General features: G+C 48.6%; 1 protein-coding gene and 1 long non-coding RNA gene across 5 annotated transcripts in view; one reads left to right on the top strand and one right to left on the bottom strand.

The window, feature by feature from the left end:
- The window catches only part of znf385a (zinc finger protein 385A), an 89420-nt gene that overhangs the window by 5135 nt on the left and 58331 nt on the right, over window positions 1-25954 (bottom strand). For all 4 annotated transcript variants that reach the window (XM_064299122.1, XM_064299119.1, XM_064299120.1 and 1 more), the window contains 4 exons: window positions 18107-18278; window positions 6887-7228; window positions 1766-1950; window positions 1449-1541 (listed from right to left, as the gene is read on the bottom strand). In XM_064299122.1, coding sequence (XP_064155192.1) covers window positions 1449-1541; window positions 1766-1950; window positions 6887-7228; window positions 18107-18278 — 792 coding nt within the window. The remainder of the gene's footprint in view (window positions 1-1448; window positions 1542-1765; window positions 1951-6886; window positions 7229-18106; window positions 18279-25954) is intronic.
- Window positions 331-25070, top strand: LOC135234472 (uncharacterized). The gene is made up of 4 exons (XR_010324115.1): window positions 331-1063; window positions 11200-11367; window positions 17611-17806; window positions 18262-25070. It is a non-coding gene; the product is annotated as an uncharacterized LOC135234472 (long non-coding RNA).

Raw genomic sequence — 25954 nt, 5'->3', positions numbered from 1 at the left:
AGCAGGGTTTAGACGTATTTTGCAGGGGTAAAACAAGCGCGTAAACAAAGTCATGGTTCAATCGCGAAGGACACTTAAGTTTGGGAACACTATGAGTAAGATATTAACCCGCTTCTTCTTATATCCAGCTTATCAAATGGTTAATGAAGCAATGCTGATTAAAAAGTGCTCTAGTCGCTCTGTAGAGATGACATGCTAGAAATAGCTGCCATGGAATAACATGTAAGTTGCATACCGTCTTTTTGCATAGAAACCAGAAATATGTTCAAAGTTTCACCAAAACTTGTGATCAAGTAAAAAACGCTTCGTCAGAACCAATGGAACAAAAAAATTACTTGCAATATTTTCCCTTTTTCTTTCCAACTGAAAAGCCTTAAGTTTTACTGTTGAAATCAATATTTTTTTGTGCAACATTTATTTATTTGCTCTCAATCAGAAATGCTTTGCTTTAAAATTTTGACACAAATCTTTCCGAATACATACAATTAATTTTTTGAACCAAATGACCGTCACGTGACTACCGATTACAACAAACAATCCTGCCAGCGGGGTCCTTTGTTATGATGAAACGGTTTCCTTCGCAATCAATCTGTACCTTTCACATTTCTGACGTCGAGTTAAATAAACATCGTCAATAGCTGATAGAGCGGTAGACCATTCTGTACAAAATAGGGCTATTGTAATTTCATTTCCCAAGTTGAACTTCAAGATTGGAAAACAGTAACAGTTTGATTTGGCAAGATTAACTTTCTGGCTTGCAGGACACAATGAACCGCTATCATCTAAACGAGTATCCAAAGCGAAAATTGAAGAAACATAGGGAGGTTTCATTTGGCGGAAATTCTGTTGAACACTAAGGTAATCCTGCATCAGCTGTTCTATTTTTATTTTTTAAGTCGCTGCTACTACCTGTTGACGCTACTACCAGGAACACCACTTCTGCTAGTAGCTTGGCAACTAGGCCTACACTCCACAATGAGACAGCAACGCCTGAGTGTGCTTTAGCCTACTTATAGTCCCGTGGCTTCTGCTAGTTTGAAGTCGAGGAAGAAGACGTTCAAGGGTAAGACATTTTATCTATATAATGGTGGTGGTGGTATTTTGCATAGCCTAAGACACTATATAACTAAAGGTGTCTAGACACCCCTATGTCTGGGGCTGTTTTTCATGGTTTGGGCTAGGCCCCTTAGTTCCAGCGTGAGTAAATCTGTATGCTACAGCATACAACGAAATTCTAGAAAATGGCTGCCGTACAACTAAAACAACTCTTCACTTTATCCGTGTGTATTATTAATTTTGGAAACAGGGTCACAAAGGTAATCAGTTTTGAGACATTTTTCTAGGCTGGTTTCAATGTTTGGAAGGTGGGAGAAAAGGAACAAAATGAAGTTTTTTTTATTTGATTCCACCTGGTTCAGGAACATTAAGTTGCAATGATCAGTCAGTACCGTCAGGTCCGGGGTCCTGTGCTTCTTGTGCCGGCTAAGAAGAGGGTTCGGCTTTCCGGCCACCCCATCCCTGTGCCTCCGACTCGATATGTGCTACAGACAGACAGACAGACAGACAAAAGGCAGGCAGACAAACAGACAGAGAGACAGTCAGAGAAACTAAAAGCAATTTTACAAATCAAATCCAGATGCAGAAGGTCATATACTTGGATTTAGTACTGAGAAAACTACATAGAGATAAAAGTGCTGGGAGGGGCCAGGTGGTTCTGGGCGAGGCTAAGCAGTGATGGGCAGGGCTTGGCCCCGCCCTTCCTCACCTGTTTGAGTTGCAGCTCAGAGTTGACCCTCACGTTGCAGATCTCACAGTGGAAGGTGCGTTCCTGAGTGTTGGGGTCCCCCGCACCCCCTCCCGGCTCCCCGCTCAGGCTGAGGCCCAGGCGGGGGTACGCCTTAATGGGGCCCAGCCCGCTGCGGGCCTCCAGAATTGTCTTGTGTTTGGTGCCTGGAGAGGGGTAGAGAGGGGTAAAGAGGGATAGAAAGGGGTAGAGATGGGTAAAGAGGGATAGAGAGGGGTGGAGAGGGGTAAAGAGGGAGCGAAGGAGGGAGAGGGAGGGAGAGAGAGGGGTAAAGAGGGATAGAGAGGGAGAGAAGGTGGGAGAATGAGAGAGGGAGAGGGGTAGAGAGGGAGAGAAGGAGGGAGAGGGAGAGAGAGGGATTGCAACATTAAAATTAGTTCAATCAAGTTTTTTTTTAAATAAGTTGAATAATTTTTATTCATTTCTTCATATATGAATTAAAATTATATATACGTGTGCCTTGAACTTGAAATAAGCCCCATTTTATACCCTTGTACTGTGGTATTCTTCTGTGCTAGTCTTTCTAGGGTTAAGCAGATTGCCTGTAATTAGAGGAAACTAGCACCAATGTCCTTCACTCACTCACTCACTCATTCACCCATGAACATGTTTACCAAAGTGACTGAGTGGAGCTTTATCACAAAGTCATGAAACTACTCTGGCCTTACCACTAGATAGAGAAAAAGGACATGAAGGTATGATATAGCCTATTATTTGGCAGATACTATTATCCAGAGTGATTTACACAGATGTAATTTTTTTCCCACATACAATCCATTTATACAGCTACACATTTTCACTGATGTATTTCAGGATAAGCACTTTGCTCAAGGGCACAATGACAGCACCCCAGCTGTAAACTGAGCCCACAAATTTTGAATTATTAGTCCAGCTGCCTAACCATTACACTAGACTGCCACCCAGCAGTTTTGGTAGCTGTGTAGCTGGATTTCAGTCACAGCAAATCAGATGCAAAACTAGTTCAGTACTGATTTTAAGCTACACTGCTTCTATCACATGGTCACATGGTACAAGCTATAAACATACTTGGTAATGCTTGCACTCCAGACAGTACATTTTGGTAATTAACCGCTTACCAAAGGACAGTAATAACAAAAGACACAATAAGCGCTGCATGCTCAAAATGAGGTTCGCAGGTTGACTGATGGTTTCGTCTCGGTGTAGCAGGCGCAGTACTGACTGTTGACCACTAGATGGATGCCGTGACATGTCTTAAATCACGGTCTTCAATCCAGCTTGCCCTCTGAGCTGCCTGATGTAACACAGTACCAATGACTCACTGTCCTTGAGGTTTGATAAAACTGAAAAAAATACAATTCCTTCTCATCCTCTTTTTCTCTTCCAGCAGTATATTACATTAACGTTTTGCAGGGCTCTTAATAAATTCATTTATTCATTTTATAGAGTCAGTTGGAATGCTCTGTTAATGAAAGTGTGCGTAATAAAGCCAAATGCTCCTTGGTCGTGTGGTGAATTTAAGTATCCGATAATTAGCTGCAGTTGGTCCACACCTGCTGCCTTCTGTCTATAAATACCCTGTTCATAATATTCAGATTGGAGATAATTCATTGATGTCGGTTTCAATGTCTGCTGCTTACTGGAGCCGACAAGCGGGGACTTAATTCTGAGCCCCTACGGCCAAATCCTGAAACAAAGCAGAGCAAATGCCAACGGCTTAAACGACTGGTTAAATGACTAATACCGGTGTGGTGCCCAAAACAGACTGTTGCACATTAACGCACATTATTGTTTTTCTCCTCTCTTTCCTCCCAATGTGGAAAGTTGTTTTGAGTAACAAATAGCCCCTTACACCTGCACACTGAGAGCACTCAATTTTATTTTATTTTTATAGCCAATTTTACAAAAAAATTGTTGTGGCAAAATGCTTCACAGTATATCGTGGCCTAAACCCCTAAAGTACATGTAATTCTCCAATGCACTTTTTGTGGTCACGTGGCGCGAGGAAGAGAGCTGTGAGCCGATTGGAGGACACACCTATCTCTCGGTGAAGCCAGCTGGTAGCCTGCAGGCACCTGGTGTCTCGTTGGGAGGGTCTAATCTAGCGGGAACGTGAGGAACTCAGACTTGCACCCACTGTGCCCATGGTGGGAAAGGGCAAAACGCGATCATATGACTCCCGGTCAGTTGGCTGGACGTAGCCTGGGGCTGAGACTCAAACCCGCGACCCGCGTGACCCGCTCTGACGCGGCTTTGTTAACAAAGCCACACAAGACCCGCTTCATGTCTTCCAGAACTGTTAACCGCCGTGTTTTGATGGCGGTGCAAATACCTCGTTAGCCACGAGCCGTGACTCAGACGAACACGATGCCGGTGTTTGCGTTGCAGTAATTAAAAACCTGCGCCAAATTCTTCCTTTGCAAGCGATTACATGTTATGCTCTCGGCTGAAAAATTCCAGCATTTTTTTTCGGGAAAAAAAGAGAAGAGAAGAAAAGGAAAGGGCAGAAAGCAGGGCTCGCGCTCCCCAGCGCGCCGGCTGTTTTGTTTTGGCAAGCCCGTGGCGACGAGCCGGGCTCGGGCTCCCAGCGGGGGCGGCGAGCGCCTGGCGTCCCGCCGCATCGTGTGGAAGTGATTTAAAAAAACATGCACACAATCCAAATGTTTTTCGGGTGGTTATTTTGCTGTTATTTTTGTCCTGTTTTGAAAGAAATGAAGCGTGACCTTGGGCTTTCCATCTGGTTCGGGGTTTCGCCTTTCAAGCCTGCATGTTCTAAACTCAGACAAAAGAAAAGTTTAAAAAAAGTTTAAAAGCACAGACACTGGGCACAGGAGAGTGAGACCACCCCATTACCTCAGCGGATAATGCTTTCACTTCTCTTTGTTTTCTCTCTCTCTCCCTCATTTCTGGTTGTCTTTCTGTCTATCCTTCCCTATTCCTAATCTCCCCTTTTCTTTCCATTTTTGTTGTTTCTCTCTTTCATTCTCTCTCACTCTGTCTGTCTCTTCCTCTGTCTCTCCCAGTCACTTTTAATTTGTTTTAATTTAATTCTGTTCGTTCCAAGATGTTTTACTGGCAAGATGTGTAACTAGTACACGTTGCCAAAGCCCAAACAGTCATTAATAAGCATGCGCTGTCTCTCCCTCGCGTCTGGTTTAACTGTACACATGCTTTTGATTTTTGGATCTTAGTTAATTCATATTTTTAATTCTTTTCCCCCCTGTTTTTCCAGGAGGGGTGGGGTGTATGTAGGGGGGGTATTAACTTGTTCCATACATCCAGAGTTTCCCCTGGCTGGCAGTCTGATAAGGCATCCACATGGCAAAGGTTTCAGAACTGATGGTGTCAATCAAAAGCGAGACAGATCTCGCTGACTGCATATATGTCTGCGTGTGCAGCATTTGTATATGTGTGTGGAGCAAACACACGGGGTGTGTCTACGTTTACGTGGTATGTGTGTGAGCATATGTATGTGTACGTGATGTGAGTGTCTATGTATGTGTATGTGTGTGTAAGGCACGCACACAGAGTATATGCACATGGAGTGTGTGTACGTGTATGTGTGTAGCACACACGTGAGCTCTGTGTATATGGTGCTTTGGGGCATTTGTACGTAATGTGCGTGTTTGTAAATGTGCGTGCACACGTGTAAATGTGTCAGGCCGTCATTGTTGTGATTGGACCCAGATCACTGGGTAATCATGGTTATTTCTCAGTAATCTGTGACTATTATAGCTCCCTAAATACATGTTCAGGCTAGATCTGCAGGAGCTGATTTTTGGAACACGTGGAATGCCATTAAAGAAGCATTTGCACTAAGTACACCATCGCAGGAAACCCAGTCACCGTTAAGCCTAATTTATACTTCTTTGCACGACACGACTTTTGAAGTGTTGCTTGACAAAAATTATGTATTTTGAACTGAAAGTGTCATAATTGTGTTATGTCCCAAACGCCATCATACTTTACAAATGTAAACAAATGATCAGGAGTTTGGCACCTCGTTACCGTAGAGACAACAGAACAATCTGCAGGCCTTTGCTGACGTGTGAATGGCAAACGTTGTGCGGCCTTATGTCGAGCAACACTTTTTGAAAGAATAAATGAGCCTTTCCATTCTGTTCCTGTGACGGATTCATGCCCTCAAGATTAAGGGAGCCTCCCCAGAACTGTGGAAACGTTAAAAACAATTCGGTGGTCCTGATGACATCACTTCACGTGGGAGTGGCCAGGGCCAACGTCCTGGATTGTTTTTTAGCGCGTTAGCGCTGCGGCTTGAGAGGACCCTGCAGGGGGTGGGGGGGTTGTGGGAGCGGTCGGGGGTCGATCGGGGTCCGCATGCTCCAGCTGCCCAGGTGCATTCCAGAGGGAGGCGAAGCAGCGGCTGGCCGCGCCCGTTTCAGAGGGGCTGCGCACGCTGGGCTGCGCTCTCCCAAACTGACACAGGACGTTACAGCGATCAGACGGGGCCCAAAACCACAGCTTGGCTTTCAGAATCAGGGGAACCAAACAAAAATTGTTGAGTTTTTGCGCTTTTTAAAAATGGAAAGTATGAAAAACAATGTTCGCAGGTTTATAGTAGCATTCACAGGTCGGTGGAACGGTAAATTCATTCCTCTGTACAGCTGTGTAGGATGAAATTTGGTGCCCGTGTCACTGTAACACAAAGTCATGTGGCAGGAAAGAGAGAGAGAGACCCCTTACCCTCACTATGAAATAAGCCACTCTGCTTTGGCTGATTTAGCACAGAGCTCTGTGGTAGATTTACCCATATTGCACTGGGAGGTGCGCAGCCCAGGGTCATAAATCTTTGAGGGGCGGGTTTCTTTAAATTCTCCTTGCCCCTGGTCCACTGCGCAGAGGAGCCTGTGGGCTGGTTACAGCAGTCATGCAGAAGAGGGAGGCTCAGTGAGTTTGAATGGGTCTATGTGAGTGTATGTGCACAAATGTGACTGTGTGTGTGTGTGTGTGAGTGAATGTGAGTATGTGAGGTTATGTATGCGTGTGAGTGTATGTGAGTGAATGTGACGATGTGTGAGTGTAGTGTGTGTGCGCGTGTGAGTGTGTGTGAATGTATGTGTGTATGCGCGCTCGGTAGATTACCTTTGTTGTGAGCCTCCAGCTGTGACAGAGAGTTGACGGCCACTTTGCACAGTGAACAGTACAGCAGCTTCTTGGCTTTGTCCTCCTCAGACTCCGGGGGACTGGGGGCGGGGCTGGAGGCGGGGCCTCCAGCGGGCCCAGGGGTGGGGCCTCCCTGATCAGGGCGTGGGGTAACGCAGCCGGGGGAGGAGGAAGAGGAAGGCAGGATGGGGGCAGTGGGTGGGGCTAGGGCTTGACAAACAGGAAGGAGGGTGGAGTCTGGAATGGGAGGGGTCGCCAGAGGGAGGGAGCCAGGGGCCAACTGGGGGCCATTCAGTTGTGGGAGGGGTTGTGACGTTTCATCTGTAATTGAAAAAAGAAAAAAGAAACAGTCAAAAAGCTGAGTTTTGGAAGACTGCCGTTTTTTTGTTTTGCATACATTTCATAAAGCTTCTCCGACGCTTCTGAAATCCCCGTTTTTCATTGCTGATGGATTTTACGACAGGGAGGAGTTTACATCTCCAGCGTCTCAGCCTGAGGGAGGGTCGCGTCCCCACCTGCTCCTCCTCACCGCAGCTGGAGGACACGCCCGACGCCCCGCCCGCCGTCTCTGAGTTCCAGACTGTGGAGACGGGCCCGCCTCTCCCGGGGGTAGCGGCTTCAGTCGGCTTTGACGAGGCTGCGGTCTTTCGCGCCGCGCACCCCCAAATTACAACGTGCCCTTTTTAAATTTCAGAAGGGAAGGCGATTAAAAAGAGGGGGCGGAGCCGTCCCACCGGGCGGGTTCGGCGGCTTGGCGCCCTGGCTCTGTGTCTCATGTGGTTTCTGCGTGTTGGGGAGTCTCTGAGAGTGGAGAACAAAAGTCATCCACCCACTCCCGCAGCCTGCAACATGCACCATAGAATTACGCTGTATACCCCACGCTCTACGCTCTCACCCTCTGGCCTTCACTCTGTACCCCATGCACGCACACGAAAGCCATGTCTTGCAACTGACACCCTAAAAATGCAATCCACATCCTGCATCCAAACAATTACTTCCTGCTGTAACATCTGAAATCAAATTTGTTTGTAAAAAATACGAATCTTACGAATACTGGTTGAACTCCAAATTTTACACTCCATACCCACAGCCCATATGCCACTTCCTAATACCTTCTTGGGTAGGAGAGAATTTGTTAAAAATGATCATTTATGAATCTAGGAGTTTTAAAAGTTAACATCGTCCTTTATTGTTTTTTGATTTGATATATTAGTTATTACCAAATATCAGTTAAATTGCCTAATGTACTGACAGGCAGAGCAACCTAGTGGATCAAACTTAGTGAATATGTATAGCTCACAGTCTGATTAAAATTAAGAAAAGGTTTACTAAATAATACAACATATGGACAAAAAGCATTCCACTAATCTAAAGCTGGAGGTTTAACTGCTTAAGGAACAATTAATAAACATGAGAACTAAGCGCAGTAAAATCATTCATTAATATTAATGAAAGAAGATACCAGACCACAGCTTGTCTCTCCCATGGCACTCCAACATGCGCAAAGATCAAAGGCCAAGGGTCATAAACAGAAAGCAAAATCAGAGCTTTAGGTTAGGGCCTGGAGCCCCAACAGGCCAAATAGTGTCTCCTCGGACAGGGCAAGCAAACGCATAGCTAAGACAAACGCCCTATACCCTACACCGTGTACCTCACAAAACACTTTAAACCCACGTCCTGCAGCCTACCCTATAAGGCACACTTAGGCTTTATACCTGCAGCCTATAGCCAGTAATCTACACCTTGTATGCCACCCCCCAATACTTAACCCACACCATGTGCCTCCATAGTATATATACCACAGCCATGCCCACCCTAGGCACACCCTATTATATCCAGCACTAAGTACCCTGAAACCCTGTACCACACACTATATGCCCCATGCCCTCTCACACGACACCTACCCTCGTCCGAAGCCAACCTCCCCTCACACCTACTGTGCCACTCAAACCTCAGCCCCCACCCCCTGTCACTCAACCAGGGAATCTGCCTTTGTTTTTCTTTCTGAGGTTATTCTTATCCCAAGGGAAGGAGGGAGGTGGAGAGAGAGAGAGAGAGAGAGGAGGGAGAGAGATGTCACCAGATTCTAAGAGCTAAGATGACAGATAATAGGTTGTTGCTTTCAAAATTGGAACCTTTAAACCAGAGAAATACTAGGGGGTGGGGTGGGGGGGGGGGGTGTAGGCGGCACGCCAATTTGAGTGGGGAGGGTATTATAGGGCTCCGCCTGTTACTGTCAGTGCATCCAGCACAGCTTCCTGAGTGTCTGTGGGATCTGACGGCTGGGGGGGTGGGGGGTGCTGGGGTCAGGAATATATCCCGGCCGGATTGAAGGTATTAAAGGGATATAGGGGAGTATTTCTGGGAAGAACATAAATATTGACTTTAACTGTTCAATTTCCTTTTTAGGATTACGTTCGCTGTTCTCGTTTATAGAGTCATGTGGGCAGCTCTTCGTCTTTGTTTTCTGGGTGGAGGGGGGAATCACATGCCTGGAGCCCGATCAGCGAATGAGACTTCCCTGCTTTTCGAGCGCATTTGCAGATGGTCCCCAGCGATGACAGCCGCCCACGGAGGCTCCCCACCGCTCGCGGCAGGTCTCGGGCCCCAGCTCAGAACGTTGGGTCCCTGGGGGCCCCCGCTCTGCACGGGGGCCCACAGGACTCTCAGCCCGACACCCCTTAATTACCGCTTGGCACCTCTCTCCTCGGCCCCGCCACGAACGGTGGGCCGAGAGGGAACGTCTGTTGAAAGAGACTGAAAACCACCGCGGTCCATTGCAAAACCGCCCCCACCCTGCAATCACTTATAGTAAACAGGTTTTTAAAATGTGTCTGCAGCTGAAACAGTTTTTCACGTTGTCATGCTCCTGTTTCCTGTTTGCGGTCCCGCATTACTTATCATTATGAGTGGGGCGCTGTACAGATGACTGTGGGGGGGGGGGCTTTGAGGCTGAGATTTGGGGAGGGGGGTGGTCAGACCTCTGACTCCCCTGTGCATTTACCAGACACCCCCACTCCATCATGGCCTGTCACGGGACCAAGGCCTCTGCCCCCACTGTCTCCTGTACACACGTCAATCCAACGCTGGCCATGTGGTGTGTGTTAAGCTTCGACGGGTGACAACAGAAGGGGCAGGGCAGAAATGGGGGTGAAGCAGCAAAACAGAGGAAGGTTTGTTTTTGTGTCTGAACATTGCAGGGTGTAAGATATATTGCGTAAGTATAGAGTGTGGGGTACAGGGTGTAGTTTGTACGATATTGTTAAAAGGTGTTGGTATAGTACGTGAACGTTGGGTGCAGAGGGAGTTTGTAGCATGTAGTTTGCAGGGCGTGAGTATCTAGTGAGGGATACAGGGTGTAGTTTGTATGGTGTGAGTATAGAATTTTTGGTACAGGATGTAGTTTGTAGGGTGCCAGCACAGAGTGTGGAGCACAGTGTGTAAATTGTATGGTACAGGGCGTAGGGTAGGTAATAAACAAACATTACCAAGTAAGACACTCCGCAGACAACAAAAAGCATGACTGCACTCTCCCTGCCTCGATAGTAATTATGCTGTCAACAAATAATCACTGAGCAACTGTGGAGTTGCTTTTCATTTTGCATGCTTTGCATCTGGATATCTGAACCCCCCCCCCCCCCAAAGAGCATCTAATATCAAAAGAAATTCCTTCCTTATTGGAGCTGAGACCGTCCAGCTGTTCGTTGCATCTGAGTACAGTTTTCCAAATGAAGCCGTGTCTAAATTGGAGGGTGCCATGGGTCCACAATCCAGCTCTTTTAGCGCTGAGCGACCACTTTCCGGAGCCCCTGGCACCGGGATCGAAGTCATGTCCTTGCGGGGTAGGCCCGGACAGGGTAGATAAACATGAGAACATTCAAGACAGCTGCACAGTGACTGCAAAATATCACATGCAAGGGACTATAACATTGAAAAAGCCAGGTCAGTCATCATCGCACAATGCACATACTTTATCTGTGCATCTGCATGTATTCGGTTTCTAAAATTGGATTGCCTGCCATGTCATTCCCATGAAACCCAAGCCAGGTTACGACACGCAATCCGATCCGTGTGTGTCACACGAGCTAAACGAGCAGTCCTTTCCTGTGTTCCCCATGGTAAAGCAGAACTTTCCACCTGTAGCTGTAGCTTTTCATCTTACCATCTCGGGGGAATGTGGCTATTTCCAAAGCTAGGTGTCTGATCCAACATATGAAAAGTTGGTGTGTGGTATATTACGCTGTTCGCTTTAAACATTGTTAAGTGGACTCTGTCTCTGCTGAATTTTTCAGGTGACTGTATGTGTTAAAGGATATGGGCAACTGCCAAATAAAGCAATAAGGAGACTCAGTTGGCCATCCAAAAAGTAGCAACTGAATCAACGAATCAACCAGACAAAACTAATCAACCCACTAAACTTCCAGCCAACAAGCAAGCAGCCAAATCAAGGACCAAATCAGGTATGATTGGAACAAATTCATTTTCTTTGATGTGTGTTTCTCGCTGCAGCGCCCCCCGGTGGTTTGGAGTTAATGGTAGCACTGCACCACTCAGAACATATCATTACACCACATCCATACACCGTTATCCGGAGCCACTTACAATGCAGGACCCCAGAACAGCCCTGACTAAAGCTGAATAAAAAAAAAGACATTTATAATTTATATCTCATTCATTAAGAGTGCGGGCTCCCGTCTTTCCTTTCTGAAGCTGAATAAAAGCCAGATGCCAGACAGGAGCACCGCCACACGGAGGAAAAATGCAGACGAACTGAAAGCCGCTACGAAGTAAAATGGCAGTTTAATGCAAATGCTATAAACGTCCATTTGACCCCTGAGGCTGTAGCGTGACTCTCGAGGCTGATATGGAACAGATACGGACGGGAAATGAGAAAATGCACGGCGCAGGGCAGGCTGTCACTGAACGCTTGAAAGCTGGCTCATTCGATGTGACGCTAATGAAAGACAGCACAGAGGCAAAATCATAAGTGTGCTACACCCGGAGCACTGGGACTGTAGCCTTCAGGGTGACCAGACTGAGCGTACACCGGGATGGTATCAGGGGTGTAGGGGTGACGCTGGGGGTATCGGGGCGACCCCATCAACGCTGACGACATCCGGTGCCTGCTGCCCCTCCGCTGGGCCCGGCACATCGTTAATGATTAACGAGCGGCGAAACGCTACTCCTCCGAGCTCTGGCCCCGAGGAGCAGCTGATTAATAATGGAGAGGAAGGGCGTCGTCTGTCCCGGACCGCCGAATCGCGAATGGCGGATGGCGGACAAAGCTGGCAACTGCAGGCTTTCGTCCAGCAAACGGACACGTCCAAACCCGGAGGGCCAAAAGTGCAGTATGCTGTTGCAAAGTCACCCCGCCCATGGGGACAGAGGGAGCAGAAGTGTTTTTTTCTTTTCATACTGTCTGAGAAGCCGGGATGGGTCTGATTAGGTCTGAATGCGGATCATTTGGAGCGAGTAAGCACTCAGGAAAACAGATGACTTTAATCTCTCCGTCGTGGGTATTTTGAGCCAGTCCAACGCGCGGAGTGACGCAACGCAAGTTTACTTCAGGCTTGACATCACGGCCACTCCACCCTGGCGGGTCACTGTGCCAGCACGCGCCAGCCAATCAGCTTTCAGCAGGGCTCTCAGCAACCCGTCCCGGCTAATAGCAATCTCCGGTGAGGCCGGCTGGCTCCCGTCCCCCAGCTCTGAGAGAGTGGGTGATTTTGAAAGCTTATTGGATCGCAGCCTTGCTGGTGTCAGGGCTGAGCTGTGCATGAAGCGAATGTGAATTCCCTCCGTGCGTTCTGTTAGGAAGCAGCAGCCGAACGGCTAGCAGCGCTCGCCATGTGCAGGCCGAGCCCTGCAGCCACAGGTTCTAGAGCGCCGCGCCGCCGCCCGCGGTGCTCTCTATGAAGCCGACAGCCGCACCGTGCTCAAAGGCAAAAACGGCGGTTCCAAATATGTGCAGAAGAAACTGTCAAAAAAGGTTCTCAAGCGGAGGGTGTGGTCAACCTATATGCATTCCAGTATTATCTGGCTCAAGCACAACAGGACCACCCACATTTTGTTAAAAAACAATATAATACTAACCATTGTGAAAATAAAAGAAAAGCACTGGATGCAGTATGTGCTGTGTGTGCACGTGTGTGAGAAAGAGAGACAGAGAGAAACAAAGAAAGATAGAGAGCGAAAGAGATAGTGAGAGTGACATACCCATGAGCATTTCTGCAGATGTCTGCGTGTGGTTTGTGCGGGACGCTTCATTACAGGGAGAGAGAGGGCCGAGGCGGGGTTAGGGTTAGGGCCCCGCTGCCCTCAGCCTCACCCCCGAATCGCCCGGCACACCCTGCCAGACCCGCAGCCAGTGAGGGGCCTCGGTCCACAAAGGCAACCAGCCACACCGCAAGTCCACCCCTTCCCGTCAACTGCCCCCGTCAAAACACTTCAGCCCCTCCCCTCCAGGAATAACCCTCATTTGGGGGTTCATGAGGCCTCGTTATAAAGGGGTTAGTGAAAAGCAGGCTGAAATAGTATGCAGTGTGTCGAACCAAACCCAGAATCCCGGTTCTGTTTTTGAATCCCAAATGACATGCTGTGTGTGCCGTTAAACAGGACACTCCCATTGCTACAGCTGACGGAATGTATTAAAGACAAATTTCAATTTAGATTTTAAAGTCTGCAAAGCAAATAAACTACTATAATTGAATACTCTGCTTATTCACCATTCCTGTTCAACTCACAAATTCATTAACACAGAGGTAGCTGTTAACTCACGTAGTTAGTTAATGTTCGCATATTACTAACTACCGCACATTACCTCAGAAAACTACTCAGTGGAGGTTGTGGAGGGGACACACTGTGTATGTTCTGGAAGAGAGCTGCTGTGATTGTTCCGGAAAGGAGACAGATGTCTTGTTTTGTTTCTGAGGAAGCTGACAGCCCCTCGGGGCTGTCCCCGCGTGGTGTCTCTCCGATTCTTCAGAGCGCAATCCCCGACAAACTCGGGGAGCAGAAGGCCTCGGCATCTTTAAACAAACACGATGGGAGCCGGAAAACAAACAGAGAGCGGGAGAGCGCTCTGCCGCCTCATGTAGAGAATCGTGGGAAATGCTCGGCCCTCTTTCCGCTGCGACGCAGGCCCCTGGACCGCAGCGCAGGAGCTCGTCGGGGGCTAAGCAAGTGACCCACCCTCCTGCACAGACCCAGACTCAGAACCCCCCCAAGACGAACCCCTTCCCGCCAGATGGAACCACAGCTGTTCCAACCCAGTCATATCCGCGGCGAGCCTGTTTTGGAATTGGAGCTACAGAATGACATCGTAAAAATAAAGGCCTGTTCCAGCTCACAAACAACCAACCGAGATATACCGAGGGAGAGAGGGGAGTCGGGGAGGGTGATGGGGGCGGGTAGGGCAGGGTCACGAGAGAAGCTTTTGGACAGGAAAAAGCATTCTTTTTCAAGTATCTGGTTTCAGATTTAGATCAACAGCGGCCGGCAAATTTGGCTCTCCCCTTCGGAATTTCTTCAGACTCCCCTGTTGGCGAAGAGGGGCCCTGGGGGTTGGGGCGGAGCTACAGACGAAGAAGGTCACTGCACATGTGAGCGAGACGTCCCGGTACTGACTGGCTACAATAGCACCCTGTGGCCTTCTTCAGCCTGGTAACTAAACCAATCAGGGCTGGGCTTGATTAACGCTGATTAGCACGTGGATGGGAGACTTCGAAGGCACTAGAAGTGATGTTGGTGGGCCAGTAGGAGGCGGTCTTCTCTCAAGAAGAAAACCCATGTCCTAATGCAGCCAGGGGGACACTGTGATGTGGGTAGGAGAGGGGTCTTTCTGAAGAAGCATTAAACCATGGTCCTGACTCAGTAACACTAAAACTGCAGTCATTAAAGATCTAGTTGGGCTTATTGGAAAGAATAGGGTTCCTCGCTAAATTCCCAACTAACCTCTCTTGATTTGTCCATGTAAAGTAATGATCCCACAGTTAGTGACCTATGCTGGCATGTCTCTTCATCACATAAATCAGGATTCAGTCAGAAACACCAAGCCATCTGAAGGGGAAGTACTACTCCAAAAGAAAAAAAAAACACCCCAAACCCAACCAGACTTGCTGTGTTACAACAAAGTGACTCCTGGATTTTGTCAAAACTAAAGCAGCCTGTCTTAAGAGGGAAAAAACATTCTTATCTACAGTTACACCATGGCAGATTAATCTGATACTTCTGTGCTCTTTCTGAAGAGCACTTTCCCTCAAGATGACTTCACGTGGCTTGTCAGGTGTTGATTGAATCCAGAGACCCTCTTTTTCCACCTCATGGAAGCCTTAACCCTTAACTCTCTGTAACTTATGGATATTGACCCAGGAACCTGTTCTCGTTTCTAGTACTGTGTTGAGACACCCCCTTCCCCCACACCTCCAAATGCCTAGCCCAAATTTGGATTATTTCTGATTCAATTAAGACCGGCTGTGCTGTTTCAATACGAATACGCCCTGGTTTCACTTCCCATTTGCCCTCTCCCCATGAAAAGATTGGTTTCAGCTGGAGTGGTGATAGAGTTTATGTTCTTTAACAAAATTGTCCACATGGAGCTGGAATATAAAAACATTCTTATCATCTTGATCTGTATTGATTTTTTTTACCGTGACAATACAGACAACATCAAAAGTAATCAAAGTCAATCTCCCTCCATCTCTCTCTAAGGATGGGTCGGTGCAAAGCTCAAAGCACTATGTGGAAGGCTCTGTTTCTACTTTAAGATGCTGTTCAACTCGAACATGCTGGAGTCTGTCTCAAATCAGAATTCAAATTCAAATGAGCTCTCCTCGCAACAAGTACAGGGTATAGTGTTGCCAAACATAAATAATGAAAACCGCAAAATCAATAAAAGGACACACACTAAACAAACTCACTCTCTGTCTGTCCATCTCCTTCTGCCTCACCCTTGCTTGTGATTCTACATTCACTTAATTTCAGTTGGCTTTACAAGCAACGCATTTCCTGCAATAACAAAACAACAAGAGACAGTCAACAAAGAGACCCTGAATATAGCCTGGAAAAGTTACAAAAATAAAATTAAGTCTTCATTTTGCCTCTGAATCATCACTTGCTGTCTCTCAGGCTTTGGTAAGTGGCAATATACTGCTATGCCAAAAGCCACAAATTCCTCTCAAAAACAATAGCAGCCTCTCTCTCTCTGTCTCTTTTGCCCTGTCTCTCTGTCTCTTTGTCTCTCTGGGGTTTTCACCTCATTCAGTCTCTCAACCTGGCAGGTCTGCTGGTCTCCACAGCGAAGCTGTGCTCACTTTCTTGGCGATGTTTTCCCATGTTTAGAACTGTTCATTACATCGGTCTGCCATGTTTTATCCTTTTTTCCCAGAGTCGGATGGCCTGCTGTTTCCCTTTGTGTGTTTGTTTGGGTGTCGCAGGAAAAGCTTGCGTTGCCTTCAGATCTTCTGTGATTTTCTGAGGCTGTCTGATGTCTGTGTGTTGGGGCTATCAGTCTCAGGACCAGCTGGCAGAGGGAGTTTTCTGGGGAATGATGGACTTTTATTGCTGTTCTTTTTGATGCATAAATGAAGGGTAAATATTGCCTTAGATATCTGCCCTGTGTTCTTTATTCGTTATTTTTCTTTGAACTTCTATTATATTTTTCGGAACTTTGAATGCGTTGGTCTCTGTTCTCTTCTTATGTGCTCTCTCCCTCCATCTCTCTATCTTTCACTTAGTACAATTATATTGAGAGAGAGAGAGCAGTATATTTTAATGATTTCTGTCAGAATCTTCCTTTAACAGGCAACTTGTCAGAGATCACGACTGAGTACCCATTTTCTGCTGATCTTATGAGGTCTTTATGAGCACTCAAAAAAGGATGAAAGCTTGATTATGTTCCAATAAAACTTCTTCAGTCCCGGCAATTCATTTTTGTCCTCAGTAGGGGACATGAGTCTTAATCTCAATAACCATATTTTATTATGTTGAAACTGATGGTTTTCACCATCTCTGACAAAGCCCCTCCCTCTGAGGGCTCTGTAACCGTGACCACTGGGCGAGCATAAAACTTCAACCAGCCACACCTCTTTTATACCCCGAAATGCACCGCTGCTCGCATCCATGACTATGTCAGGTTAATACTGAATAACGATCATCTAAGACAAGGCAGGGACCTCGTAGTAGTCACCAATCACACTTCACAAGCATTTAAGACCTCCTCCCAAAAAACATAAAAAGGACCAATAAATGTGTGCTTCTGTGCTGTAGATGACCGTGGCAGCACTGTGGAAATTCCCTGGCAGAAGGCTTTGCTATTGTACCTTTGAGAGAGGTACAGTATGCACTCTGAACCTCTTCACTAAATATACTGGGCTATATAAACAGATAAAATGTAAAACAATACAAGCCCTGGCCTCTGGATAAGCTCTCGGTGGGGGGTTTGTTGACCAGAGCCCTGGCCCCTGATCTGGCCACCCATAGCGAGACGGCAGACACAGTGAACTTCAGAATGTTCCAGGCCTTTTCATCCGATCTGACAAGGCTCTGTTATCACGCAGCTGTGTGTTTGTTCGCCTATTCCGGTCACAGGAGTATCCGAGTCGCTGCTGTGTGTTTCTGACAATGATGCCAAAATACAACTGCCACCACCACATCACCTGCTCCAGCCCCGCTCTCCAGGATTCAGGTTTTATGGTGTGTTTCAGGTCACCCCAGACGTGGTGGAACATTCTGGAAAAGCTCTTGCACGTCCGGCAAGAGGAGTTGAACCGACAAGATCTGGGCCCCTCTCTGAGTTCTGAGCCACCAGTAGGCACTCCCACCAAGTACTCAAGCTTCAGGAGTTACCCTAAGACCCCAGAACTACCAGAACATTCTTGAATGACACATCTTTGAGACCGGGTAGGACCTTTGAAGTCTATAGACTGAAAAATGTGTGATATTGTATGCCTGACAAATATCTGTACAGGCTAATATCCAGAGATCCACTGTAGTTGATCAGAGTGACCAGCAGTAGTGGAGAACATCAGTCTTATTCTGAGTAAAGCAGAAATGCACCATCACCACTGAGAAAGGCCATTTATAGTCTTTAGCTCCTTACAACAGCTGACTACCTGTCCAGCTTTCATACCCTCTGTTTATGTGGAGTGTAGGTGGGGTGTAGATGCAGGAGAGGGGGGTGTTGGGTGGTGGGAGACTCACCTGGCTTCCCAGGCTCAGCCTCTGGGGCAGATGAGGGGGGTCTGGGCGGGGAGGGCGAGGCGGTGGGGACGGGCGGGGCCTTGTCGCCGTCCTGCGGGCGGCTCTTGGAGGTCTCGATGCCCTTGACCCGCCTGGCGTGTCTGTTTCCCTTGTAGTGCGCCTCGGCCTGGCTCTGCCGGAGAGAGAGGGAGGGCGTGACCTTCAGCCTCGCGGGGTCACGCTCGGCGCGGGGAAGACGGGCGCGTTCGATTCGTGGAAAACACACACGGGCTACCGCAGACGCCGTGACGCACGGGGCGCCGAAATACTACACCTGCTGTCTGGCGCGTTGACGCACACACACACACACACACACACAGACGCACGCACACATACACACAGAGACACATATACACCAGAGCAAAGTCAAGCTGTCCAAATAAGGGAGTGTTACTGGAACCAGATATCTGCTGCAGATAGTCTGACTGCGACAAAAAATGTGAGACCAAGACTGCTGAGAAAACAGACCACCTTCAGTTTTACCCTCCATTATGACCTCACTGCCACCATGACAACAGGGCAGTGGAACAAGAGCCCCCGCCACTGATCTGAGATCAGCGCGGAAGCTACTCTTTTTCCGCTGTCCTCCTGGCTGAGGTTGCCCAGCCACTGATCTGGGAACAGCAGGGAAGCACCCTGTCTCGTTCCTCCCTCCCGACACAGCCGGCCTCTGCATTATTAACAGGGGCTGAAAGACACACCGGGCCAGTTGAGCCGGGGCCAGTGGAATGACACTGCATCTGCTGATGTCCCCAGTGCTTAAGCCTTCGCCCCTGGGGACCCCTATATCTCAAGCCTCTCATTGTAAATTTACTATCTGCGAAGTGTCGGGGGGGGGGGGGGTGGTTGGGGGATTGGGTAGATGGGTAGGAGATGTGACAGAAATACAGGGGTTACCTTACAGCTGCCGCTTTGAGAGAGAGACCCCAGAGAGCATCATCCAGGACAAACAAGCAGTCAATCATTTATACAGTGCACTGTAAACACTGTGCATCCATGAAATGCGTTATAGTTACAAACTACTCTAGAGCATATAGCTACCTAGCATTATGTGTACACATAGACAAACAAAAAATATTAAATTATAAGTCCATATGTGTACACATAGACTATTCCGTACTTACTATTTTGTGTTTGCTTTTCGTATTACTTATTTGTGTTGATTTAGATTTTTGATCTTCATTTATGTTAATTAGGATTGTAACAGTTTTCAGTGTTATTATTTCTTGTTTTTATTTAATTTTTTATACATTTTTCCATTTCCTCAGCACCATTGAAGAACCCCGGTGCGCTGAAACGGCAGCTGTCTGCGGTATCGGCGGCGGTTAGCTGGCCGTAGCGGTGACGCCCGGCGCGGTCGGTTTGGTCCCATGAATAATGCACCTGGCTCGCCGACGGTTCACTTGCGGCAGACGGGCAGGAGGATCGGTTTACACCGGCGACAGCCGCTCCCCGAGCTGCGTGCTGAAATTACCGTCATTACGGCTCGTCGCCGCGGCGCTGACCGTAACCACGTAACCACGCACTTAATGCCACGATGAGAAATTTATCTAAATAATTTTGGTCAAATTCTGAAAATTTTGTACGTAATTTTAAAATGATGTTCTTTTCCAGACAGAAAGTTGCTAAAGTGTAGAACAGCTTGCCAAGAAGCAGAGGCCCTTGGGCTGCGTGAGATTAGGCTCGACACCGTTCTGAACACTCTCTGCTCAACAGAAACGGAGACAAGCTGAGATGAGCTGAACGGTTTGTTCTCCTCAGCAAATATTCATGTCTGAATGTTCATTTTCCCTCAGGCAGTGTCCTCCTGCACCCAGGGCTCATAGCTGAGATTCTGTGGGGGGGGGAAACAGCTCTTTGGACGAGAGCGCTGTGAGTTTGTATTCAAAGGGTCTGAGGGGCATAGGGGGCGTGATGGGGGCACGGGGGGGGGGGGGGGGTGTTGACACTGGTATTGTGCCGCCGCTTTAATCAGACCCTCGCCTCGCCACACAGACGAGCCAGTCCGCCGGACCGCTCCTTATTGTGTTATTATTGGATTAGGACAACGACCGCAATTAAGTGACTGGATTATCATCTCTCGCTCCTCCTTTTAAATTAGTCTGGTGTGTGGTGTGGTGGTGGGGGGGGGGGTGTGCTGGTGCTTTGGGGGGGTTGGCTAACAGCTGCTGCGAGCGGGTGGATGGGCCGTTGGCCAGGCAGACGCAATAAAGGAAGAATTCGAGTGCCATCGAACCACGCTGGCACCGGTGTGGAGGGGGTGGCGGGTGAGGTGCTGGCACACGGACGCTCAGCTTGGCAGGACGTGGGACAGCTTTTAAGCTAGACGGGGGGGGGGGGGGTAAGGGGGCCCTGGGATGGCTGTAATTGGCGATGAGTGACAGAGGCGCGTATAGCCTCCCTTCGGGGTAATCGTACCCGTCTCGAGGCCTGAAGAGGTCGCGGTTCTAAAGCCTGCAGATTAAGGAAAGACAGCAGGGGCGTAGCTTAAAAGGCTGGATGGGGGACAGAGGACGAGGCGGACGGAGGGGTCTGTCCGCCGCTGGTTCAAACCGGGGAGGCTTCTTAACCTTGAGCACAACCTCTGTGGAAATCAGAGATAGCAGTGGGCTCATGGCAAGGATTTAGCGGGAAAGGGTAGACGAAGGAGGGGTGGGACTTTGGGAATTAGTCGGAGGAAAGGGGGATGGAGGGAGGAGCAAAGAGAGAGGGATGAACTGTAATAATGTAAAAGAGGCCCGGGGTGCCTCGCGAATACACTGTGGGTCATGGGCTCCACCAGCATGGTGTGTTACACTGACATTGTCAGCACTGACCACGGCCTGGCAGGTCGGCGCAGTGGGTGGGCTGCCCAGGTTGGGAGCGGTTCAGACAGCCTAAGTTCCAGCCTCTGCCTGCACTACCTGGACATGGAGCAAATTCCTCTGAACGACGGGTGCATCGTTGGCGGACCATGAAGTAAAAGAACAGATCAGCTGCTTGGTGGATCATTTGGTGAAGGCTCCACGCTGCTGTGCATGGAGGAGCTCCATAGTCTCGGATTGAATCCAGACTGCACCTGTGCCAACTGTGTCCTGCACCTCCACAGGGCGACGTGCATTTGCCCAGGGTACGAGAGGGTTCAGTCGGTTCGTGGTCCGTGTTTCATTATTCTCTAGGAAGCCCCACTGGTCAAACGGGCCCCCATGGACTGCATGCTAAAAAGCTGCATATGAATGGTCTTCCTCCGACCCCACTCTATGCAAGCTTAGCTGTAGTCAAATCGACAGTGGGATTTGCGCATGAATGCGACTGCGGTTGCTGACAATTGGACTTTCCAAATTAGGGTGTTAATTGGACATATACAGCCCCACCAAAATTACATGTAAACTAATACTACTAATAATAATAATAATATAAAGAACCAATGACTGGTTTTTTGGCTGACAGCCTGCAATATTTCCGTCTGCTGCTCTCCCGGATCATGAGATGAGACCAGCTCGGTGATACAATCAGGCATCCCAAGTTGGGAGAAAAAGAATGAACTGGGGACGAGAAATTTTTAAAAGAAATGGAGAGAGCAGTGAAAAGAGAGGTAGAGAAAAGACGGATGCGGGTGGTGTGAGTGCCAAGCGGCGGAAAGAAACGGCTCCGGATTTTTCTCGGAAAAAGTGGGAATCTCAAACAGGATTATACTCCCGCAGAAACTTCATGGTACTGAGTGAGGGATTAGTGGGTGGGGAGACTGAGAGAGAGCGAGAAGAGCAAGAGGTGAGGTGAAGGGGGGAAGGAGGATGGGAAGAGAAGAAAGAGAAGGGTGCATACAGAGAGAGAGGGAAAGAGCCTGCCCCTTTCCCACCCCCACCCCCAGGGGAAAAAAACTGAATCCAGAGAGAACTGGTCAGAGAAAAGAACAGCTGCAGCATCCCAGTGATAGACAGGGATCGGGAAGTAGATAGAGGATAGAGGGAGAGAAGGATGAGAGGGGAGAGAACAAGAGGAAGGAGGAACGAGTGACTGACAGTACGAAAAGAGGAAGAAATGGGAAAATGAGACAACAAAAATGATGATATAGAGAAAGGGAAATAGGGAGCTTTACTGAAAGAGAGGGATGGAGAAGGAGAGAGAGGGGGGAGAGTAACAGAAAGAGAGAGAGGGGGAAAGAGAGAGAGAGGCTTAGAGGGAGGGAGGCAGCTTGCTTGTGCTGCGGCAATTACGTTGGCTAATGCAGTGGAGAACTGGCTGTGATGTCACCCTCTGCAGAACAACAAGGTCACTTGAACCCCCAAAGGCAGAGTCCCTCCGCCTCCTCACACCCCCCCACCCCCACCCCCACCCTACTCCCACTCCACCACTCTCCTCAGTCCTGCGGAGAGACCTCGGTTTTGGGCTTAAATGAACCAACCACTTTTAAACCACTGTATAATTCAAAACATGGGAGCCTAGCCACTCACCGACAGAGCGCATGACCCTTTGCTGTGTGTTGTGCAGGGAGATCAGCTGTATCCAATTTGGGGGGGGTGGGGATCAAACCTTATCTCGATTTCTTTATGAGGTAATTCGATCTGTAGGTTCACCCTCCAAGCGCAGTGCCGGGCAGGGTACTTAATGAGGAGTGCCCGGCACGGGGGCAGCGGAATCTCCTGGTACTGAACTAACAGCCTTCCGGGAATGGGACCCGCCACTTCGCTTGAACCACAGAGCCACAGATCCTTCTCCAAACAAGGCCTTGCTGCGGTGCGCAGTAACAGAACAAGACCCAGACAGCAATTAAGCGGAGATGGAAGTTTAACTGGTTGTTAAATGAGAAATCCCCCCCCCCACCCCAGATGCAAGCTAACATGCTTTCGATGTGCTTTCAGAAAGGCCCTTCATCCTTGACGAACAGCTGCTGATGCAGTACTGTCACATGCACCTAAACCCCACCCCCCCACCACCCTCATGGATGTTACTGGATTTGAAGAGTCAGAAACTTGCATAAAATGTGAAAAACCCTCCATCTAAACAACCTTGAAGTGTGTTTACGCGTGCAGCTCCCTTCAGCAGCCCGTCTGGGCGAGAACAGCGTTTGATCCCCTGCAATGAAGGGACGCTTTACTTCATAATCCGCAGCTTGCCGCAAAACGCACTTCTGGGAAACAGAAAACTTTTCGGGCTTTACGCTGCCAGATTTTTCCCACACTGGAGGAAATAAAAACACAGGACTCGGTGCAAAACTTTCCTTGTTGAGTTGTACTGGTACTTCCAGGAAGGAAACAAGCTGAGTTTGAGTGCCAGACATGTGCGGAGCAGCATGTCCACAGGTTAAATCAGGCCAGACCCAGGCTTGCATCATCACAACAGTATACCAAAGGCAGACACGAGAAAGAGGAGGTTTGACAGCAGAAACCCCGATGCACTGTGTGGACTTTCACCTTTCTTTTAAATAATCAATGGGCCTCATTCACAAAATATGCGTACGATCACATTTGATCGTAAACTGTATGTAAGAACGTTTCCACGAACATTTTGGCATTCAGTCATTTTTTTCTCATCTATACTTGTTCTGTACTTGGCTGTTTCATTATGCTAATCACATGAACAGGATTCCAGAACAAAAAGAGTCTACCTTAACAAGTGTTGGTCTCTAATATTGTTATCTCAAGTAGAAAATATGTGTGGCCAAGCCTGCACTATGGGACTCGACCTGCGCTGTGAGGCTCGACCTGCGCTGTGGGGCTCGCCCTGCACTGTGGGGCCCAGCCTGTGCTGTGGGGCTCGCCCTGCACTGTGGGGCCCAGCCTGTGCTGTGGGGCCCAGCCTGTGCTGTGGGGCTCAGCCTGCGCTGTGGGGCCCAGCCTGTGCTATGGGGCCCATCGTGTGCTGTGGGGCTCAGCCTGCTCTATGGGGCCCAGCCTGTGCTATGGGGCCCAGCGTGTGCTGTGGGGCTCAGCCTGCTCTGTGGGGCCCAGCGTGTGCTGTGGGGCTCAGCCTGCTCTGTGGGATGGGTGAGGGGGGGGGGTACTGGATTGGGGCTGTGTGGTAGGAAGATAGATGTTTGAGGAGGTGGTGATTTGGGGGTGTGTAGTGGGCAGGTGGGGGGAAGGGTTTGGATCGGGGGTCCGGTTTCAGCAGCTGAGTCGGGCTCTGCTGTCGGGTGAAACCCCAAACCTGGCACGTGCCCCGTCCTCTGGCATGACCCCCCAGGAGAGGCGAGGTTGGGGGGGCGAAGGGAGGAGCGTTGGCGAAATCATTTGGAAACCCAATAAAGCCAACAGCTGTTAAGAGTCATAGAACTCCCTCACCCCTCCACCAGGAGTTAAAGTGCTTAATGGTTTATTGGGTGGCCTGCGTCAGTGTTTACAGACATGCTTATGTGTCAAACTTTGCATGGCTTAGGAGCGATACTGCAAAAAAAGTCTGTCTTAACAAGTGTTGGTCTCTAATGTCATTCTGTCAAGTAGAAAATACCTGCTTGTTTTAACTTGACAAGTGAAATTTTCTTACCCTACTGACAAATCCTGAAATGCGTCAAACTGTCACACCTCATTGGCGATCCTTTTGCCTTATTTAGCAAAAAATTTTGGCTTATTTTTTGGCGAGTTGCAGTGGACAACCATGAGCTGTCAAACGGGCTTTGCCACCACCGGATGGGCCCCCGGCACGCCTGCAGCGCTCCAGCACGTTCACTTCGCACGTGCGCTCGCTCAGAGTGCCTGCTTCTGCTGAACGGGGCGCACGGATTCCCTTCCAGCATCTCAGCGTGGGGGAGCTGTCCGCGGTTATGATTGATGTTTACTCACGAAATACTCGCCCTGATATTTTTGGTAAACACCGATGCGTTTGGATGGTGTGTCGTTTAAAACAGCAGCGACAAATGGTATGTTCCTCTATAAACCAGTGCGTTACACCGTGCATAATTTCAAATGGCCGCGACAAACGGTATGTTCCTCTATAAACTATTAAAACTGCGACGCCGCGGTGAGATAGAAGATACGCTTCGTTTAACATGCTTCGCCAAGAAAGAGATTTAGAGAGAAAGGTTTCGAGGCAACAGAACAGCACACCTCAAACACTGGGAATTATGAATATGGTACCAATGATGCAAATTCTGGAAGGAAACCCAAGAACAGCCTCACAAGCCTCTTGTTTCCGACTGTAATGCACTATATTTACCGCAGTATGACATGGTGCTAGGCCGGGGCTCACAGATATCGGGAGCAGCAGCGAATGTCTCTCCGTCTGCAGCTTTCTTTAATCCATCTCATCTTCCTCCTTCTCTCTCTCTGACATGGCTTCTCCCGTCAACGTTAGCATTTGCGTTTATTCCTCTTGGAAGACGGACCAGGCCTGTCCTCTCTACAAGCTCTTCTCCTCTATCTTATCCCTCTTTCTCCCCCACCATCATTCTCAATATTTTATTTTTCCATTCCTCCTCCCGTTAATTTTTCCCCCCGCTGGTACGAATACACAAATGTAGTGCGCTTGTCGGCCTGAGGGTGCGTTTCTCTTTCTTCCAGTAATATTTAAAAACCTTTTTCATTTTCACTCATTTTGTTGAAACAGTGAGAGGGGCGATTGCCCTGAACTTTCAAAGCGAAACCTTTCTTATTCTGTGGTGTTTTTCACGATGTAGCAGAACACACATTTCTGTCTCTACCCCTCCACAGAGTCAACTTTGTCTCAGCAGCCATGGTTTCCTGTGACAGGTTGCTCTCCTTGGTGAGGCTGGGCTATATTTTGCAAGGATCTCTCTCCCTTTTACTCCCTCTTTCTCTCCCTATCTTTCTCCCAGTCCTGTCAAGGCGAGCGCTCCGAATGTAGCTTTCAGGAAATATTATAACCAACATG

The sequence above is a fragment of the Anguilla rostrata genome, chromosome 11 (genome assembly GCF_018555375.3).
Source record: "Anguilla rostrata isolate EN2019 chromosome 11, ASM1855537v3, whole genome shotgun sequence".
NCBI classification, from domain to species: domain Eukaryota; kingdom Metazoa; phylum Chordata; class Actinopteri; order Anguilliformes; family Anguillidae; genus Anguilla; species Anguilla rostrata.
This window is presented reverse-complemented; position numbering and strand designations above follow the sequence as displayed.